This window comes from Lynx rufus, unplaced genomic scaffold, assembly GCF_022079265.1.
Source record: "Lynx rufus isolate CCGP_SWC_20201006 ecotype Redwood Valley unplaced genomic scaffold, mLynRuf1.p SCAF_17, whole genome shotgun sequence".
Lineage (NCBI taxonomy): Eukaryota > Metazoa > Chordata > Mammalia > Carnivora > Felidae > Lynx > Lynx rufus.
Window position 1 is genome coordinate 38,165,864 of NW_025814831.1, and position 22,798 is coordinate 38,188,661.

The 22,798-nt window shown below is 41.1% G+C and overlaps 1 protein-coding gene and 1 pseudogene across 1 annotated transcript in view; one reads left to right on the forward strand and one right to left on the reverse strand.

The window, feature by feature from the left end:
- Positions 1 to 20,497, reverse strand: part of SYNE2 (spectrin repeat containing nuclear envelope protein 2) — a 286,324-nt gene extending 265,827 nt beyond the window's left edge. Inside the window, exon 1 of the mRNA XM_047079535.1 lies at positions 20,385 to 20,497. Coding sequence (XP_046935491.1) covers positions 20,385 to 20,463 — 79 coding nt within the window. The 5' untranslated portion in view covers positions 20,464 to 20,497. The remainder of the gene's footprint in view (positions 1 to 20,384) is intronic.
- Positions 20,498 to 21,675: 1,178 nt separating this feature from the next.
- Positions 21,676 to 21,890, forward strand: LOC124512278 (ubiquitin-like protein 5; annotated as a pseudogene).
- The last annotated feature ends 908 nt before the right edge of the window (positions 21,891 to 22,798 follow it).

A 22,798-nucleotide genomic window follows, 5' to 3' on the forward strand; every position in this document is an offset into this window, starting at 1 on the left:
TTTCCTAGGCTGAGAAAAGAGGCGGGGAAACCACGGCTCTAACTGTATCATTCAAATTGGGAGCACTTCATCTAATCCGAGGTTGGACTGACATATATCCCGAAAGGGGCATAAACTGAAAATAATCAAAATGTTTCCAATGAAAACCCTAAGTTATTCCTGTCCTAATTTGATAAAATCTAATAGAAACCTGGGGGGAAACAATAAGAGAAGCAGTCAGAACAAATCCCCACCGGTCCTCTCCAGTTAGCAAAGGAAACGGAGCACAAATGAGATCTTCAGAAAAGGATTTAGAAAAGAAACTTCATGGCTTTTAACTAACTCATTGTCCAAATTTACAGAACACCTCGTCATCCTAGAAATCAGAACCCTTCAAATGCAACAAGGACCCTTTGCTTAACAGCAAACAAAGATGTCCCGAGGACAATTAAACACCTTTGTAATGGCTGAATTAAATGGTTTAGTACATGCCATTTTATTTATCCCTTGACACACTTTTCTCACATTTTCTTACTGCCTTATCCCTGAAAAGCGGTATTAATTCAGCAGGAACCAGAGCCAAATAACTCACCCTATGGCAGGATAACTAGTCATTTGTTCTTTTCAAAGGCTGACCCATTGGGGAAAAAATAATTGAGAACCAACTGCTTTAAAGCAACTTAATTTGAGTGAGTTTTTTTTTTTTTTAAGCTGCTGGATTTTATTTTGTAATTTCTGGGGAGAACTTTCTAATAAAATAATAAGACTCTTCTCAAAACGGCATGTAGAAGAATAGAATCAGCCAATGTTAGGGATAAAAAAGGGAAAGAATTAAAGAGAATAAGAAAATCTATTGTAATGATGGATTTTCTCTGTAAAATGCCAAGAGAGAATGGAGAATGAGAAGTTCTCCATCCTGATTTTTAAGGCAAAGAAGAAATATGTATAAGGTAGGAAAACGCAGTCAGTGAATTTTACTCAGGCCCACACAGATATCCTTATCATTCTTGGAAAATATCTGACCGAATTTGAGAAGCAAGACCTAGGAGGCAAAGGTTTCCTCTAGATGGTCATTACCATAAAAATACATTTAATCCCTGAGTTTGTTCTTATTCAATCTGCCCTTTGTGAGCTGGCAGCACATATCCTTAGCTGGAAGGGAATTTACATGAAAACAAACAGAGTTGAGCATAATGAAAGAGTATGGATTTTAAGTTCATTGTAAAGCTCCTTGTAAAACTACCACAGCTACTAGACCAGCTGCACCCGAATTCATCCAAAATGTTGACTCCAAATTGATTAATTGATTAATTAATTAAAATGTTGACTCCAGCAGTTCTGCCCTGTGGTAAGAGTTCAAATATGAGAATTCTCAGATATGAGAATCACTGATGGACATTTTCACTTAAACACAGAGCCACGCGTTATCACAGTGTGGCTCATCCAAGAATGTCCTCTCTACTGCAGGAGTTCACTGAGGAAGCTCTGCAATCTCCTATCCAGGAACTTCTTCCCCGTCTATTATTGGCTTGCTGCTACCAGGTTTATGGCACTTGGCTCCGGATTCCCTCCTTTGATCTGCCACTCTCCCCATTAAAATCTCTTGATCCTTCCTCAATTCCTTAGAGAATAAATTCTAAATTCTTAGCCTAACACTCTAGGTCATTCACAGTTTGGCTCCAATCTGCTTTTTTCCTGACTCGTCTCCCATGACTTCTTTGCTCGTACCCTGCTTTCCCAGCAAACTAGAATATCTACAATTCCCCAGGTAAGTTTCATTCAAAAAAAAGTCTCTTTTCTGCATTCCCATGCCGTGTACCCTCTGGAATGGCCAATCCTCCCATGTCCCTCCACATTCATAACAACCCCAGCACTCAGCACAGTAGACGTGCTGGGCATTCTTCAAGCCACATCTGCTAAAAGGAGACATACTCTGTTCAAATGCTCCCTTGGCTAGAGAGAAATAGATATAATCTCTTCTGGGTCTAGTCTTCCACAATACTTCACTGTTTTTTTTTTTTTCTTATTGTGATTAGAAAGTACCATATAATACTCATAAAACATTTTTCAAGCGGGACTCAAAAAGTTAATCTTAACTTCACTCAAACCTCCCATTTTCCTTTCCCAGAGACAACATTAATTAACCATTTCCTGTGCATCCTTCTAGATAGATTAAATATTTTAAAAAAACATAAATTCTAAAAGGGCAAGGATTTGTTTGGTTGGTCACTGGGCGGCTAGCTTGTAGAATACCTCGCAAGTAGAAGGCAGTCAGTCAGTATTTGTTGAATGAACATGCATATGTAAATTAAAGGAATGAACATGACACAACTTCATGTTTTAAGTTGGCAATTAAAAAAGCAGAGATTTAGGGGCGTGTGGGTGGCTCAGTCGGTTGAGCGTCCGTCTTCGGCTCAGGTCATGATCTCGCGGTTCGTGGGTTCGAGCCCCGTGTTGGGCTCTGTGCTGACAGCTCAGAGCCTGGAGCCTGCTTCACATTCTGTATCTCCCTCTCTCTCTGCCCCTCCTTGCTCACACTCTGTCTCTGTCTCTCTTTCTCTCTCAGAAATAAACATTTAAAAAATTAGAAAGAAAGAAAAAGAAAGAAAGAAAGAAAGGAAGGAAGAGAGAAAGAAAGAAAGAAAGCAAGAAAGAAAGAAAGAGAAAGAAAGAGAAAGAAAGAAAGAAAGAAAGAAAGAAAGAAAGAAAGAAAGAAAGAAAGAAAGAAAAAGTATTAATGAAGGATCAAACTATCTTACTGCATGGAGAAGAAGAATTTACCAGCAGCAGTTACTAGGCCTATGTGTTACCCTAGTCTTTGTGTTAATAACACCTGGACAATTTCTTTCTTCAACAAATAAAATGCCTCGAACAAAAGGGCATGTACTGTAACGAGACCCAACTCACTGTTCACTGGGACACAAGTGGTAAGGATAACTACATCCAGAAAATAATGCAACACATTTTGGCCATCTCAAAGAATCTTAATCAAGCTGCTCTGGATGGAAAGGGGACTAAAAATAACAAGGCCACCTCTTTTATTGTTCATGGAGATGACAACAAACAAATAAATAAAGAAGCAAATTAAGGGAATAAAAATACACAGGCACGCGCAACCAAGACAAGAAAAGCCTAAAATATTTGAAGAATAAACAGGAAAAGGATGTTACTCACCTATAAAAGGGGAAACTATTAACTAACAAAAAAAGCAGGGGGGCATTTTACTACACATTTTCTTGCAACCAACTATAAGCAAACAAACAAGCCAGTAAGGCAAGTAGGACCGAGACTGAGATCTCGCCCATTGAAGGAGAAAAGCGGGGTTTAAAAGCTAACTCCTGACTAATGTAACTCATAATACAGTATGCAACCATCGACAGCATTCTTTTACTTTACTATTCCTCCCCTGGCGAACCTGTGTCCTCCCTACGGAAAACACAGTGCTCGCCCATCAAACTCTGGATCTCAGGACTAAAATTGCACTCTTCCTCTCTCCCTCTCCCCAAATCTGTCCTCACTGGAGTTTCCATCTCATAGATTTGACAGCGCCATCCTTCGCTATCTCCAAGGACTGCCTCCCATAAACCAGGTGAAATCTGCCCCCATGTAGCTCTGGTACCCGCTCCCTTCCTACCCCCCTCCCTTGGCTCCCCCAGCCCTCCTGCCCTATCTGCCATCCTCCATGGTTGCTCCTCCCATGGCCAACCAGGTCTGCTCTGACCCCTTCGACCCATTCTCTGCTTCAGCTGGTCCATCTTACTGGATTACCCTTTCCACACTTTGACGGTTTCTCTCCCCTCTGAGGTTAAGGAGCGACGTTGGTCACAGCCACAGAGATGCTGTGTGGTCCACCCCGGGGCATCTCTCCAGCCTCAAAGCACACAGCTCTCCTCCTTTCCCAGAACCCAGGGTTCCAGCCATTCTGTCTTCTTCCTGGGCTTTTACGAGCTACGTTCCCTCCTGCTCATCAGCCCTTTGTACCAACACGCCTCCCTTCACCTAGTCAACCTCAGGTCACAGCTCAATGGCTCATCCTGAAGGAAACCTAAGTCAAATCTCCCTTTTGTTATTTGCTCTCATAGAGCCATACTTGTACCCCTGCCCCATTTAGCACTTTGCCTCAACTTGTAATCACTGACAAGTTAAGGGCACTGGCTCTAAAGCCAGACTACCTGAGTTCCCCTATACACCACGTGTTATCTGTGTGCCTCTGTCTTCACAACTGTAAAATGGGGCTATGAGTACTTACCTCCAGAGTTGTTAGGAGGATTAAGTATTTAGACTGACATAAATCAGAGGTCAACAAATTATAACCTGAAGGTCAGATCTGACCCACAGCCTGTTTTTGTAAGTAAGTTTTACTGGAACACAGACAGGATCATTTGTTTTCCTACTGCCTGTAGCTATTTTCATGCTAAAATGGCAAGGCTGAATAGTTGCGACAGAGACCATATAGACCTCAAAGACTAAAATATTTGCTACCTGGCCCTTTATGGAAAATGTTTGCCAATCCCTGGCGTAGAATATGATTAGTCTAACACAAATAGATATTGGCTATCATATAAAAGAAACTTGAAATCATTATGCTAAGTGAAAGAAGCCAATCACAAAAGACCACATATTCTATGAAATGTCCCAGGAAGGAAATCCATAGAAGCAGAGAGAAGACTCGTGGCTGCCTAGGTCTGGGGGGAAGGAGGGTGGAGGGTTTAGGGGATGACAGCTAAAGGGTATGGGGTTTCTTTTTAGGGTAACGAAAATGTTGTAAAATGAAACACGGTAATGGTTGCACAACTCTGTGACTATACTAAAAACTCCTGGATTATACATATTAAATGGGGGAGTTGTATGGTACATGACTCACATCCCACATTACATCTCAATAAAGCTGTTCCCCCCCCCCCCGCCCCGCCAAAATATTAGCTACTACCTGTGAGATTATTTGATTACTATCTGTCCCCTCATTCGCCTACTGGCTCCACGAGAGCAGGGTTCTGACTCTGTTCCTCATTTTGCCGGCAACACCCACATGTTGAAAGAATCCAGAGAACGCTTGTTGAATGAATAGCTGAATGACTGGAGGAGAAAGGAGTGGGGTTCTCTTTCTATTTTTCGCCCAGCCAATGTGGAGATTTAAACACCGGGTTTATTGGGGAAACAGATGACATACAACAAATGATTTATACTTTGAGCCTTGACATGTGGCACCCAGAGACTTCATGTTGCCACATGAGTGAACCACACCCCTGTGCAACACCTGAGATTTTCCACACTGAGGCTTTTGTCTCCAGCCTCACTGGAACATAGCTCCCGGCTCCTGCGTAAGCAAATCTCGTATTTCTGGCAGAAGAGCCCAGGGTACAGATAAAACGCCTAGATCTTGGGGTGCTATTTGTCTCTCCTCTTTCTCACCCTCTTCTGACTCATCTGAGTTGCTCAATAAATATCCGTGGAATGAACAGATCAAAGAAATGACTACATTTCTTTTAACACGTATTTCTTACTCCTTACTGCCTCTTATCTGCCACATAAAACTGTGAGTGCTTTTCTCCTGAAGATCACGACGTGTGAGCCTGAGCTCTGACCAGACCACACTCAAGCCATCTGTGCTGTGATTACAAACCTAGGATTCTTACTGAACCCAGGATTCAGGGCCACTGTTTAAGTTCAGAGTTCTGTGTCCCACCTCCCTGAGATTCTGATTCAAGGGGTCCACACAGCTCACTTTGAGAAACATCTCTGTAACTGGACTGATTCATGTGGGTGACTTATTCTTGAGCCAACACAAGGGAACGGGAAGGGCCTAGCAACAATAGTAATGAAATAATAAACTCTGAGATATTAATATAGTGTAATTCAATATAAATCCTAAGACACACTTGGAGGGGCTCAGAAGGTTTACTGAAACAACTCGTGTCAAAGAATAAGTAGGAATTCACGGTAAGGAACAACGGCACCATTTCATTCAAGCCTTCCAATGAAGTGGTCAGGTAGGCATTTGGTGAAGGAGAAAAATGTAGCTCCCAGAAGATGAAGGATTTTTTTTATTTATTTATTTTGAAAGAGAGAGAGAGAGAGAGAGAGCGCGCGCACGCATGAGCAGGGAAGAGGGGCAGAGAGAATCTTAAGCAGGCTCTACACTCAGCGTGGAGCCTGACGCAGGGCTTGATCCCATGACCCTGGGATCGTGACCTGAACCATAATCAAGAGTCGTATGCTCTACCGACTAAGCCCCCCAGGTGCCCCAAAGATGAAGGATTTTTAATGACTCATTCATTAAACATTTATTGAAAGTGCACTGTGTCCTATACACTGTGCTCTAGATCTCACATCTGGTAGAGGAGAGTCAAATCCAGATGTGTCTGATACCAAAATCCATGTTCTTTTTGTCATGATTAAAAATCAGCCAAAATGTCAGATCCATGGCCGCTCCAGCTTACCACCCGATGTCTCTCCCCCGCTTTAAACCCAAACTTTTTGAAAATATGATCTACACTGGCTGTCCTCATATCCTTACCTACCACTCACTTCTCAAGTCACTAAAAGCTGGCTTCTACCCCAACCATTCCAGTTAATTCTCAGCAAGGCTACCTGTAATATTCCCATTGCTAAACCCTGTGGATACTTCTCAGAACTGGATACCTTGAACCTTCTGATGCTGTTTACTACCCTTTCCATCTTGGAACATTCTTCTTCGTTGGCTTCCATGTCACTTGCCTGGTTTTCTTCCTACTTCTAGGGGCACACCTTCCCAGACTCTGTTATAAGCTTCTTTTGCTTTTTTTCTATCTCTGTAATATCCTGCCTTCTCTTTTTCTAGGTATTTTCATCTACTCCATAAGAACAAATTACTACTTACATACTAATGACCTTCCGAAACTTTATCTTCAGCCCAAGTGTCTGCTTCTCCTGAGTTCCGTGTTTATATATCCCATTTTCTTCTGGGTATCCCCACTTAGTTATTCCCGGACCCTTCAAACTCAACATTGCCAGAAGGGAGTCATCATCTCTAACGAACCCCCTCCCCCAGCAAAGTTGCTCTGCATTTTTTTTTCAGTGACTGGTTCCATCATCCACTCCTCTGCCTAAGAACAAGCCTGAGTCACCTTTGATACTTCCCTCTCCTCACTTTCCCATACCCAGTCATTCAAAAAGCCCTAATGCTTACCTCAATAAAGCTAAAAATAAGAAAATTTTAAAGATTTAAAGTCCTGAAAATTGTACCGATTAGATATCTCTTGATACCTATTTTTCTCCATCCTCACTGGCACCTCCTCGATCGGGATGCCATTATCCCTCGGCTGGACCACCCTAACTGACTTCAATTGGCCTTTCCGTCTCCACATTCACTCCCTCAAGACCACACCCCACACTGCAGTCTAGGTGATTTCTAAACCCAGTTCTGATTACGTCTCTACTCACAACCCTTCAATTGCTTCTTTCTGGTCTTAGGAAAAAATTCAAACCCCTGTATATTTACGTGACCCTCTATAGCTTCATCTCTTCATATTCTTCTTCAAACTGTAATACTCAGTCTCACTGAACATCCGTTTCCAAGAATGTGCCACGTTCGGCCCCACCTTCTGGCTTGAATATGCTGTTACCATTGCCTGAAGGGCTCTTCTCACTTCCACCCCTTTCATGTGCTAACATACTTTAGGTCTAAGCTTAGAAATCACTTCTTCTGGGAAGCCTTCCTTGCCCCACAAGACTGGTAGGTGCTCCTACTCTGTACTTCTAAAGAACCACACCTTCTCTCTCTTGCAGCACAGCCGTATCACCCTGTAATAGTCTATGTATCTGTCTCCCTGTAATCAGAATGTGCATTTTAGGACAGCACCCTCTATGTGTCATCCCCCGTGTTCAGTAGTGTCTTGTACACCACACGTGTTCAGAAGCACTTGTCAAATAATGAATGAACACATAAATGAATGGGGAAATCTAAGGAAATTAACCTATACTTAGAAAAAGCATAACCAGTAATGGAGTAGTATCTCTTACCTTAAAAAGTCCTACCTTTCTCTTCAGCAAGTACCTGATATCTCTGTTCCCCTTCACAGCAAAATTTCTTCCAAGTATTGATTAATTCACCATCTCTGCTTCCTCACTGCCCATTCTTTCCTCAACCCATTCCAGTCCCTCCTCCATTTGAGTGTGGCGAACCCTGTTAGAGCCACCAACTAACTCTATGAGCCCAATCTAGTGGCCATTTCCCTTCAATACAATTGACTTTACCCCTTTCTTGAAATACCTTCATCTGGTTATCAGACTTGCCTGGTTTTCCTTCTTTGGCTTTGGCTACTGCTTCTCAGTGTCCTTTACATTTCCCCCTCTTCCGCTTCACCTCTAAACACTGAAAGATCCAAAAGTTCTGCTCTAGCTACACATTTTCCACAGGTGATTTCTTCCGGGCCATGGTTTTCATTGTAAATATGCCAGCCACATGTTATGGCTCCCAGATCTGTAACTCTCCCTAGAATTCTGGATCCTTACATCTAACTGTCTACTTGACATGTCCATTTGGTATCAAATAAGCATCTCATATCTATCATGGCAAAAATAAACTCTCGATCTCCCCACAACTTTGTCTATCAGTCTTCTTCATCGCAATAAATTCCATAACCGACAATTCAATCGCTCAAAGCAAAAATTGAGAAGTTATCCTTGATCTCTCTTTTTTTTTTTTTTTTAATTTTTTTTTTTCAACGTTTATTTATTTTTGGGACAAAGAGAGACAGAGCATGAACGGGGGAGGGGCAGAGAGAGAGGGAGACACAGAATCGGAAACAGGCTCCAGGCTCTGAGCCATAAGCCCAGAGCCTGACGCGGGGCTAGAACTCCGGACCGCAAGATCGTGACCTGGCTGAAGTCGGACGCTTAACCGACTGCGCCACCCAGGCGCCCCCTTGATCTCTCTTATTACTCACTCCAGAAGTCTCAACACTCACAAATATCCCTTTAAAAATCCACGATTCTTTATCTCGTTGCTATCACACTACTACTATCCAAACTTCTGTGATATTTTACCCGGACTACAACAAAAGCATCCTAACTGGCTTTGCTGCTTCCCCTCCCTCCTCCCAGATAATCCCCTCCCCACCCCGCAGCCGGAGTGATATTTCGGAACACGTAAATCAGATCGAGTTACTCTCCTGACTAAAACCTTCCAATGGTTTCCCATCCACACACCTTACCTGAGAGCTGACGAATCCCTGCCTGATCCAGCTCTGCCTCGCCTCGCTCTCCAGCATCATCTCATGCCCATGTATTCCAGCCACACCAGGCTCCATGAATTCACCCAGCTTGTTTCTATCTTTGAGCTTTTCCTTGAGCTACTGCTTCAGACTGAAATGCTCTTCCTTTGTTCTTTTTCGACAGCTCCTTTGTGTTGTAATTCCTCCTTAAATGTCTCCTCCTCAAAGACCTTCACTGACCACCTCAGACTCTACACGGTTTCATTCACTCGCCATCACAAAGCAAACAGAATTTCTCCTAGAAACACAATACTAAGACACTATTGAACCCACAAACACCATATACATACCTCACTGCCTCATGTCTGACGAGATCCATATTTCCATCCTCTCTGAGTTTCCTAAACATTTCACCAGGAAGTCATCGCATAAACCAATTTTTAATCCTCTCCATAGCACCTATCATGTGTTGGTATTTTTCATTATTTACTCTTTGTCTCTCTAACTGAAATACAAGCACTGTGCGCATATGAAGCTCGTTGGAGTTGTTCACCTCAGTCTTCTCTTAACCCAAAATAGTGCTTGAAACAGAGTAGCGTGTCAGGAAACATGCTGCATGAACATGTCAGTGAACAGATTTGCCCGTACTCATAAAAACCTAACTGTGTGATAAAGTGCTAAGTGCGAATTCACCTATCCTTTTGAAACATTTTGTTTTGAAGACATCAAACCACACCAGAAGTTCTGCCGAGTAGACGTTCAGACGGAGGCAGACAGGGACACACAGCAGAACTCGTTCCCACTACATAATAATCCTACGTAACTGAAGACAGGGCCAACAATACCAATGTTCGGGAATGATCTTAAATATTACTCAAACTTGATAAAGACTGTGTTCTGATTTGAACCAAGTGCCCTTCATCTTATAATATTTAGCTGTTGATGCAATTGGTACACCCTGTGCAGTAAAGACAGAAAAGACCAAGGCATGACCAGTGAGTGCTGCCCCGCCCCGGAAGGCAGAGAGCAAGCATGTGTGGCCATTCTGCTGCCATCTTCTCTCTATGCTCACTCAGCACGCATCACCGCACAGTCAATGACCAGGAGAGAGTATTTACCCAGACTCTCATGTCTCTCTTCCAAAAATATACACATTTAGAACGTTGAACATTTCATTTCTCTGATAAATCATTCATATCCTTTTATCTACTATTTTTAACTGATTCTAAAAATAGCTGGTGGTAGTAATCTTCAGTTCTCATACATATTGAGAACAACAAACACAGTTACCTTCTACCAAAATTTCCGTGAATGTTTTAGAAAAACACAGCCATCACAGAAATTGTAATCACCAACACTGAAATCAGACGAGGGAAGTAATCTCTTGAAGAGGCACATTTAGAATAACCTCTAATTTTTAGAGGGTATGTGCTCGCTTCGGCAGCACATATACTAATTTTTAGAGGGTAAAATCACACACTAAACCCACCAAATGGTTATAAATTAATCTCTTATACTGACTTCTTACTTCCCCATTTTCAAGGGGAAATTATTTTGAGTTTTATTTTTCCTGATATACTACTTCAAGCTCTGAATAATTACACTCCCTCCCGACACATACACATACACAAAAGCTCAGTAAAATCTTGTATCTCCCAAGGGGCTAATTAAAAAGGATTCTGATTTCTATAAGGAATGAATGAGATCTTTGTTAACCTACTTTAACAGGACTCTAAATGACCCTGGATTTATCTTGCCCTAGTTTTCAAAATGTAACTGACCCAGAATAAAGTAAGCTTATCCCCACACTCCTGGCAAAAACAAAACCAAAGTTCCCAGAAGCCAAAACTGTACATACACAATCCAAGGGAAAAAATTATTTTTCTGTCTTAGACTATATAGTGCAAATGCCACTGCTTGCAGAGCTGTTTTATTTTCCACTTAATTGGAATATTTTAAGATTATAAAGCCTTACAATATCAAACTAATAATCTTCCAAGAAAATAGAGCAAAAGAGATCATCAGCTACTATGATATCAGGAACTTCCTAGAAACTTTTGTGTTGGGACAAGTATAATAGCATTAATATCGAGTGAAGAACCATAATTTAATTATTTTCTCTGGGTGTAACCACCACCTAATTGCTAAAAAAAAAAAAAAAAAAAAAAAAAAAGACCCCAGAGATGATTTGCTTTTATTCCTAATAACTAAGCGGTCTGAATTTGTCAGAGAAACAGAGTTACTGCCGGATAATGCGTGTACTTTTCTTACTCTTCATTCACCATTTCCATCAAAATTCCACACTGGGGACTTGGCTATAAAAGGGTAGAAATCCCATTCAGAAGCTTTTTTAGTAATCTCATTCCTCTTTCTCAGACTTTACATGGTTTCATTCACTCACCATCATAAAGTAAGCAGAATTTCTCTTAGAGAAACACAATACTAAAACACTATGGAGCCCGCAAACACCATATACACGCCTCCCTCTAGAGAGAGCCATTATTTCCATCCTCTCTGGCTGATTTCCCTGAACACTGAGCAATTCTTCTTTTTTTTTTTTTTTTTTTTTTTTTTTCAACGTTTATTTATTTTTGGGACAGAGAGAGACAGAGCATGAACAGGGGAGGGGCAGAGAGAGAGGGAGACACAGAATTGGAAACAGGCTCCAGGCTCCGAGCCATCAGCCCAGAGCCTGACGCGGGGCTCGAACTCACGGACCGCGAGATCGTGACCTGGCTGAAGTCGGACACTTAACCGACTGCGCCACCCAGGCGCCCCTGAGCAATTCTTCTAATTCAGGGTACTTCATGTGTTTTTTTTTTATATTGGAAATGACCACTCATTCATTCGTTCATGACCAACTCAAACGGTTGTTTACTGAGCGCCTAAAATATGTCAGAAATATCGTTTGGCCATAAAGATGCCAAGAGCACCCTGCGCAGAGCACCTAACACACACTTGGAGGAACTCAGAAGGCTCATTAAAGCAGGCAATGCCCAAGGATGAGAGGGAACTCAAGGATTAAAAAAAAAAAAAAAAATCACAAGAAAGGTGGTTGGGTGGCTCAGTGGGTTGAGCATCCGACTCTTGGTTTCGGCTCAGGTCATGATCTCACGGCGCATGGGATCGAGCCCCAAGTTGGGGCTGTGCTGTCAGCACAGAGCTTGCTTGGGATTCTCTCTCTGCCTCTCCCCCTCATGCTCATGCTCTCTCTCAAAAATAAACAAACAAACAAACATTAAAAAAAAAAAATTACAAGAGGTTCAGCAAGGAGACACCTGACTCCAGGGAAGTTCCTACCAAAATGTTTGATTTTTACAGTCAAACGGAACAGATAACTCACTTTGCAAATAATATTCTAGAGAACACACTCTCATTCTTCACCTCCCTACAACTGAAATGGGAAGAGATACTCGAGACAGCATATTCAGTCATATTGTGGTTGGATTTTCGGTTGGACACCCAAATCAGGAGCAGGCCCCTGTGTAGTTTAGTTAAGGACTTCAACTCATTCCATGCGAAGGATGAAATCTGCATCCCAGGTCGCTTTCTTTCACGTGATACCAGCAAGGAGAAGCACAGTGCACCACATGCTTCTTCAAGGCGCTCAATCTATTCAACCTTTGTCCCCGTAACAACAAGCCTGCTACACGTGGTCAGCACTCAGTGTTTACTGAACAGATGAATAAAAGTAAACATTACATCACATCACTACGCTTGTCATCTAACCCACTGAACATGAATAATGTCTAAAAAGATCCCATAAAATGAAAGCCTCCGTTGGATGGATACTCAGTAAATAATAAAGTTCGATGTTGTAACAGCCTAACTACAGGGACCCGTGTTTCCCTATCAAGCCCTCCACCAAGTAATGTCTATCCAGAAGGCATAGAGGGTTTTTTAATCTTTTAAAAGACATCATCTGGAAGATAACACTAAACAAAACGTGCGAGCATTGTTTGAAATGACACAGTAACTGGGCTGAACATGGTTTTACACGGCTTCGCACAGATGGTTAACCATTCACCAGCATTTTGGCAGGACTGCGTGAAAGTTAACTCCTCGTGTGGTGGCAAAGGTAATAGAACACACACTCCTTCCTAGTTCTTTGTCTAATTAATGATAACATTCTGTATTCAAATGCCATTTTCCTAAAGCACTGGCCTACCTTGTTTTCAAAAGCAAAGTAATTTGCTCTTGTTACAGAAATGTATCACGCCCTCTTATGGTCCACAAATTATATTCATGTGTTATAAAGAAATAACTGAAATCTGAAATATATTGGGGCACCTGGGTGGCTCAGTCGGTTAAGCGGCCGACTTCGGCTCAGGTCATGATCTCACAGTTTGTGAGTTCGAGCCCCGCGTCGGGCTCTGTGCTGACAGCTCAGAGCCTGGAGCCTGCTTCGGATTCTGTGTCTCCCTCTCTCTCTGCCCCTCCCCTGTTCATGCTCTGTCTCTCTCTGTCTCAAAAATAAATAAATAAAAAAAGAAGGTTCTTCTTCAAATATATAAAGAAAATATCCAAAATAGTTCAAGATTACCATAGCTGCTGCTTAAAATATCACGAGGTGAGTCATCGTAGGCTGGCAATTCACTCATGATTAATTTGACTTTTAAATGGGCCCTCTACCTGTGTTGTACTTTCCATGACATGAAGTTCTCAAGAGAAGAGTTTCTTTGTGAACAGCATATTATATCTACAATTAACTGTAAGTACATCGATATACGGCCTTATTATCTGTTGCTATTAAATACTTAATGAAAACACACTAAATAAAAAGAGAGTTAATAACGTGGACATTATAGCTGCTACCACTATTACCCCAATCAGCTCAGCTTCTAGACCTTGGAGCCGCTCTATTATTATCCAGATTCAGTAGTTTCAGAACCGTGCTGAGCGTTTCACCTCGATGGTGTTCACACCCGTCCCATACTTTCATATTCACTGTTTAATTCTAATCCAGGCAAACGTTACCCAACACCCAGCTATTTGCAAACCTTTCTAACTGGTTTCCCCAGCTCCACTTTCTGGCCCCTTTCAAGTCTTCCTACACCCCAAGCCAGATTGATCTCCTAAAGTACACTTTGACCTCCAGCCATGTACTCTCACCCTCAAGACTCAATAGCCACTCACAGCCTAAAGGCAAAATCCCCAAACTTCTTGGGTTTGAATTCAGCCCCCTTAGGGATCTCAATCTCGGAAATACTACTAAAGAAATTCCTACTTTGGTCTTAAATTAAATGAAGAACAAAGAAAGTCCCTTCCAACTTGAAAATTCTGTGATACTCATCCAACTTACCCCTTATTGCTTCCATAATCATATCTATCCAGTACTCCAAAGATTTATTCCCCAAACACACCTTTCCCACCTGAAGAGCTTGGCACAGGTGGTATTTCATACAAAATATATATTTAGTATTTTCTTAGGATAAAAGGAAAGGAAGCACCTGTTATTTTGCCAGATAAGAAAACCAGTGGAAAGATTTAAAGAAATTCTGTAACAGACATCTTGGTAAAGCAAATAATTTTTAAAGATAGCTGTTTATTTATTATTTTCGTAGCCTGAACTTTCACATATCATTTTATTTAAAATGTGGACCGTCCAACGTAGTACAAAATGCACTAGCCTAAAATAAATTCCATTTTACATTAATCTGCTCAAATTCACATTCACAAACGGCATTTCTTTCCCTTCCCAACAATCCATTTCAACATCATGCTCCTCATTAGACTAAGAGAACATAAATATCTCCCTACAAAAAGGGCCTTCATGAGGACATTTACTCAAACATCACACGAAAGATGAACAAAAAGAAAGATGAAGTTGCTTGTTTGTTGTCCTGCTCTATGAGTTTCAGCAAAGCACTGCCTCATTTCCTGGACCTGATTCATTGCAGGCCCTGCACACGTGGGAAAACTGTTTTCATAGCCTATCTACAATGAGTTACTACATTTCAACACAGACATCTTACTTAATTTTTTCTCAAACCGATTACTCTAAGTCGGGGTATAATTGTCTCATCTGAGATACATTTGGCTAAAGTAAAGCAGCCATTGTAAGTTAAGTAGGTCTCTGTCTCTAAAAAATGTTCTGAAATCAGAAGAAAAAAACTTCCTTATGAGCAGCGGCCCTGAGCTTCTCATATTACATAAAATCTCTTTTCTCATATTACTCCAAGGATCATTACGCACACATGAATTTTGTGAAATACAAGTCTGATAACATAATGTACAAAGCCAAATACTTTTAAGACTGTTGTCAACAGCTTGCCATTCAGTCATAGTTAACTAAGGTACATAAAATCATCTGTTGATTTTTGTCTAAATAGCTAATAATTCTGCTTTGAAACCAAAGTTATCTTTAGAAATATATAAAAGCCCCAATGTTTATAGCAGCACTATCAACAATAGCCAAAGTATGGACAGAGCCCAAATGTCCATTGATGGATGAATGGATAAAGAAGATGTGGAATATATATACAATGGAGTATTACTCAGCAATCAAAAAGAATGAAATCTTGCCATTTGCAACTATGTGGATGGAACTAGAGGGTAGCATGCTAAGCGAAATTAGTCAGAGAAAGACAAATATCATATGACTTCACTCATATGAGGACTTTAAGACACAGAACAGATGAACACAAGGGAAGGAAAGCAAAAATAATATAAAAACAGGGAGGGGGACAAAACAGAAGAGACTCTTAAATATGGAGAACAAACAGAGGGTTACTGGAAGGGTTGTGGGAGGGGGGATGGGCTAAATGGGTAAGGGGCATTAAGGAACCTACTCCTGAAATCATTGTTGCAGTATATGCTAACTAATTTAGATGTAAATTAAAAAAACAGAATTACAAAAATTACCCAAAAAAAAGAATAAAAAAAAAGAAATACATAAAAGTTCCTTCTTCCCTTCTTTTCTCCCTCTTTCTTTCTTTGTTTCTTTCTTTCAACTCAAGGAACTTCAGCCAGAAGAACTATAAACCTACTAATAATAATGTAGAACTTAACCGTGAGAAATGTATTCATGTCACAGTTAAGCTTTCATTCTACAGTCACGGGAACCTCTCGGTTGATATCCCTGAGTGTACCTCGCTAATGTGAGCACCCCTTGCCCAGTATAAATCTGATTACATTACAGTATTGGCTTTCCTCCTCTCCCCCTACAGAGCAATGCATCTAGTACTACGTTCCCCTAAATGGATCATAAAGAAAAATCATTCACACTGGCAGTGCACGTATATTACATTGCCATTGCCAAACAGCCCATATTTATCTCTTATTGTAAAGCAGACTTTATTAGCCTAGTATAATTCAAAACGTGCTATGAGAAACCACTCAATTCTTAGTAACTTGCTAATTATTTTGAGCTATTTGAGAACCTGAGATCATTAATGTTACTTGAAGATGCCCATCCGTATTCTGGATGTGTAAGTTCACTATGGATTAACTAGAATAAGGTTAAGATTTAAGTAGATTTTCCAAAGAGAATGTTAGGGAAATTCCTTCCTTCAAAGATGTCTACACGTGTCAACATGCGAGGGGGTGTGTGGTGCAGTAGAAAGAAAACAATCCTCCAGGTCAAGGTCCAGCTCTGCCTCTCACTGTGTGACTCTGGGAAAGTAATTCGATCTTCCTGAGCCACAGCGATCCTCTCCGTACCTTGAAGATAAAAACATCTACCTCACAACGTGGTTGTGAGGACTGAATGTGCACAAGAGTGCTGTGCATGCTACAGCCTATGATATAGAAGTCTTAGAACGCACTGCAGTGGGGAAGAAAACATTATGAGATATAATCACTGTAATACTATCAGTGCTAAAATAAGTTCTGCGGGAGAACAGAGGAGGAAGTGTGAATCTCAGCCAAAGAGAGAGCACGGCTAAGGAGGAGGCTGAGTCCAGCTGATTTGGGGATGGATGAGGGATCCACGAGGGATAGGTGAGCTGGATTGCTTCCAGCAGGAAGAGGAGAGGGGGGTTACAGCAGGACAGCCTGCACGAAAGTACACAGGCAGGGGGAGTACGGGCCCTCAGGCAGCCATACAGCCGGAGCACAGGGTGCTTATGGGGGTGAAATGGGAGACGAGGGCAGAGAGAAAGGAGCACCAGACCGGAAGAGCCTGTGAGCCACACCAAGAGGTCTAGACTATCCCATATGTGATGGGAAGCCACTGAATAGAAAAATGTCAAAACAAAAACAAAAACCAGTAAAAACCAGACTCTGGTTTATAATTTTTTTCTATACACTAAGCAGTTTCTACTCTAGCTGTGTGCTCATAGACAAGAAGTCTTTGGGGACAAAGATTTTGACTGTAAATATATAAAAAGAAGTTACAGGGGCACCTGGGGGGCTCAGTCAGTCAAGCATACAACTCTCGATCTCAGCTCAGGGCATGATCTCACAGTTCGTGAGTTCGAGTCCCATGTATGGTGCTGCACTGACAGTAGGAGCCTGCTTGGGATTCTCTCTCCCTTTCTCTGCCTCTCTCTCTCTCTCTCTCTCTCTCTCTCTCTCTCTCAAAATAAATAAACTTTATTTTTAATTTTTTTTTAACGTTTATTGATTTTTGAGATGGAGAGAGACAGAGCATGAACAGGGGTGGGTCAGAGAGAGAGAGGGAGACACAGAATCTGAAACAGGCTCCAGGCTCTGAGCTGTCAGCACAGAGTCCAACGCGAGGCTCGAACTCATGGACCGTGAGATCATGACCTGAGCCGAAGTCGGACACTTAACCGACTGAGCCACCCAGTCGCCTCTCAAAATAAATAAATAAACTTTAAAAATAAAAAATAAATAAAAAATGAAAAGAAGTTACAATGCCTTTATTAAATTCATACCCTGTGTCAGGTACTGAGCTAAGCCCTTTGAATGCGTTATGTATCATTGTTCACCTTCAAAACACAGAAGCAACACAGGCATCACCATCCGTATCTTAAGTGTGAGGAAACTGAGATTCAAAAAAGATAAAGCCTTTTGTCCAAGTTCAAAGAACTAGCAAGTGCCAGAGCTAGAAACAGAAATTAGATTTATGTTACTATTTAGTGATGCACTCTCTTCCTGATATGTTTCAGGCTACATGAGCTCCTACTCACGTGCCACCAAAACTTCAGAGAAAAACAAGAAAACATCAGGGCTTTTTTTTTTTTTCCAGTTGAATGAAATTTTTTTAATTTAACTTAAAATTCCAGCGTAGTTAACATACAGTGTCATATAGTGGTTCAATAGTTCTGTACATCACCCAGTGCTCATCACAAGTACAATCTTTAATCCCCATCATCTATTCTACCCAGCCCCCCCCACACTTATTCCAGCTACTTATGGATATTGTATGACACTATAAAAAATATACTTACTGAAAACCTTTACAATTCTTACCTCAAGTACTACCTCAACATATTATGTTTCTTAGCCTACACAAATTACATTACAGTTATTTTTAAAAGGCTGATACAGGGGTGCCTGGGTGGCTCAGTCGGTTAAGTGTCCGACTTCGGCTCAGGTCATGATCTCACGGTCCGTGAGTTCGAGCCCTGCGTCGGGCTCTGTGCTGACAGCTCAGAGCCTGGAGCCTGTTTCAGATTCTGTGTCTCCCTCTCTCTCTGCCCCTCCCCTGTTCATGCTCTGTCTCTCTCTGTCTCAAAAATAAATAAATGTTAAAAAAAATAAATAAAAATAAATAAAAATAAAAGCCTGATACATATAGGCACAGTCTAGTGCAATAGGCATCTGACCCCCAAATCAAGAAGCTAATCATTCAAATCATGTTTTTCTAATTAAAAATAAAATATCAGAAAGTCATTTGGAGAGTCACAAATGACTCAAATAGAAGTAATGTACAACATAGCAGCTATAGTTAATAATACCGTATAGTATATTTGAAAATCGCTAAGAGAGGGGTGCCTGGGTGGCTCAGTCAGTTGGGCATCTGACTTCGGCTCAGGTCATGATCTTGCGGTTCATGGATTCAAGCCGCACATCGGGCTCTGTGCTGACAGCTCAGAGCCTGGAGCCTGCTTCAGATTCTGTGTCTCCCTCTCTCTCTCTGCCCCTCCCCTGTTCGTGCTCGCTCTCTCTCTCTCTCAAAAATAATAACCTTAAAATAGAAAAGGAAAGAAAATTGCTTAGAGAGCAAATCTAAACAGTTCTCATGATAAGAAAAAAAATCTGTAATTATATATGATGATATTAACCAAACTTACTGTGGTGATGATTTCACAGTACACACAAATACCAAATCATTATGTTGTACACCTGAAACTAATAAGATGTTGTAGGTCAATTATACCTCAATAAAAAATAAAGTACAGGGGGCCCGGTGGCTCAGTCAGTTAAGCATCCGACTTCAGCTCAGGTCATGATTTCGCAGTCTGTGAGTTCAAGCTACGCATCGGGGCTCTGTGCTGACAGCTCAGAGCTTGCAGCCTGCTTCAGATTCTGTGTCCCCCTCTCTCTCTGCCCTTCGTCCGCTCACTCTGTCTCTCTCTCAAAAATGAATAAACATTAAACATTTAAAAAAAAATAATAAAGCACAAAATAAAATAACTCAAAATCTATGGCTTCTAAGTAACATTCGAAGAATTTTGTATAATGCCCTACATAATCTTAAAGATTACTTTAAAATAACATAGTCTCATAAATATTTTCAAAGGCTTACCATAGCTTTATTTCTTCTACACTAGCTAACTTTACTCAGCTCCAAGATTTGTTTTATCAACAAGGGTGAAAAGTCTAATGAATTTTCAAAGTGCAAAACAAATATTGCCAGATTCCACAAGAAGCACTAAAAAAAACACAGTCAGTACTGGGTCTGCATAAATGCACACACGATTCATATGATTGAAAGGTCATTCACTTATAATACTACTACTATTCTTTTCTATTTGGACAAAATAAGGATGTACATTTAAAAGAGGCTATGCAAAAAAGATGCAAAATGAGTGCAAACAATTCCAAGCAAACCATGGTTAACTATTTTCACTACAAATGAAATGCATATACTCAAGAATGAGAAACCAAGATACCCAATTCCTTCCAGGTATTTCTTACTCTCTTAGACTGCTGAGGTAGCAGTAAAGACATGTACACATACTGCAAGGTTCTACAATTGGAAAAATACTGAAGAGAGGCAGAAAGCGGTAGGATTTGAGACCAGATGAGGGTAAGGTTTCCACAGTTGCCATGGGTGTTACCCCACCCAACCGTAATTACCTTGCAGTGTAATATGGCGACCATCGATGCCCAAGGAAACCTGTTCATCCTCGGTGGGAAGCACAGGACTAGACGCCATCCTTTGACTCACTGGAGATTATATCATGTCCATCTCAGTTAAAGAAGTGAACTAAAAGTAAAAGGGATAAATGCTCATTAGTGACTCTGCAACTCTGCATCTCTAATAGACATGACCCTCCGAAAGCAACAGCAAACGAAAGCTGCCCTCCCACAAGAAGCAGTTTTCTGGTGAGTGTTTCCTTAGTTCATGAGGAAAAGAAGACTACGCCTTCTTTTTTGAATCATAATCAAGATTTTGCCCTGTGACCTATTCGAGTTGCTGGCAGGACTCCCAAAGAGCTAGCAGGGTGGATTCTATACCAGTGGGGAAAAGAAAAGCTACCCAATTAGCTTCCGGAACTTGTTTAGGGGACGGAAAGTTGACACAAACGGACATCTTAGGTGCTTGTGTGTACTTTATTGTGAACTTGAACCTGCAAGAATTGTCTTTATAACTTTTTATAAAGTTTATAAAGTTTTTCATAAAGTTATTAAAGTCTATGAAGTTTTAGTTCCTCTTCTGCTCCGTAAATGTTGCCATTTACTGGAAACAATAACAACTGAGCTTGAGCTTGCAAAGTGAAACTAAAAAATAAACTATATGAAAACATTTTGATGAAGCTACCTATTATATTGAATTATTTTCCCAAGTACTTACTTTTCCACACATCTCTTTCTCTATCCCCACTCTGATCCTTAAAGAATCCTGCCAGTAAGAGGAATTCTAACTGTGCAATTTTTTATTGCTTCAGGTATGTATATGGCACTATTAGCATCTTAGGGGCTGAAAAACTTGACTTTTCCCATACAGATGACTTTCTTATCAAGTAAACCTAACCAAATATATAAAAACATAAAATGTATTAGGGAATGGATAGAAAAATGGGTAAATACACAGATCCCTGATCAAGCAAGTAGAGCAAAACATTAGTGGTAGAATCTATGTGTTCAGCATATCAAAGATGTTCACTGTAAAATTCTTTTCCATTCGTGTATATTAGAAATTCTTTATAATAAAATATCGGGAAGGAGACAACCAAAAATAAATATACCTGAGGCCAACAGCTAGATAAAATCAATCATATCCAACAGATCACTTTACACAAAGAATAAAAGTCATTCGATTTTGAAAAATCAGTCAATGCAACAGACAGTCTTCAAAAATCTTTCGGCTCCAGGGCAAGGAGGCTGTGGCATCGGCGGGTTCCAGGAGTTTCCAGCTCCAGACAGGATGGTCGAGGTTGTTTGTAATGACCAGCTGGGGAAGAAGGTCCCCACTACACTGATAACATCCATCAGGGACCTTAAGAAGCTGATCACAGCCCAAAATGGCACCCATTGTAACAAGATCATCCTGAAGAAGTGGTACACAATTTTTAAGGACCACGTGTCTCTGGGGAATAAGAAATCCACGGTAGGATGAACCTGGAGCTTTAGTATCAATAGAGCACAATTCCTTCCCCCTGTCTTGCTCTGCCCTGCCCTGCCCTCTGCTCTTCTCCCATCCTCACTCCCACATTGGTGTGGATGCTTGTTTTTAAAAACTTATGTTAAGGGCGCCTGGGTGGCTCAGTCAGTTAGACATCCTACTTCAGCTCGGGTTATGATCTCATGGTTTATGAGTTCGACCCTCTACGTCGGGCTCTGTGCTGACAGCTCGAGCCTGGAGCCTGCTTCAGACCCTGTGACTTCCTCTCTCTCTGCCCCTCCCCTGCTCACATTCTGTCTCTCTCTTTGTCTATCTCTCAAAAATAAATAAACGTTAAAAAATATTTAAAAACTCATGTTAATGGGGCGCCTGTGTGGCTCAGTTGGTTAAGGGTCTGACTCTTGATTTCAGCTCAGGTCATGATCTCATGGTTCATGAGATGGGGCCAGGTGTGGGTTCTGCACTGACAGTGCAGAGGCTGCTTGGGATTCTCTCTCTTTGCACTTTCTCCCTTCTGCACTTACGCGCGGGCGCTCTCTCTCTCTTTTTCTCTCTCAAAATAAACTTAAAAAAACCCATTTTAATAAAATCTTAGAAATTGCCAAAAAAAAAAAAAAAACCCAAAAACCCAACAACTTTCAATTGCATCTTCCCCACTCCTGTTTATCATCCAAAATTCCCTTATTATCTCTCCCACGGATCACTGTTGTTAAAGATTTTACCCACCGAATAAACTATCCTTGTCAATTAACAGCTAATTTGTTTTATCCTCGGCATTAAGATGAATCAGAGACCGCTTGAGTTAACGGTGCTACAATACTTCGCCGATATGCTCCTAACCAAAATGAAAAGCTGTTTGCCAGCTCAAGTGAGCCCGTGCAGCCTGACAACTGACGAAGGTACCAATGTTCTCCGCTTTTGACGT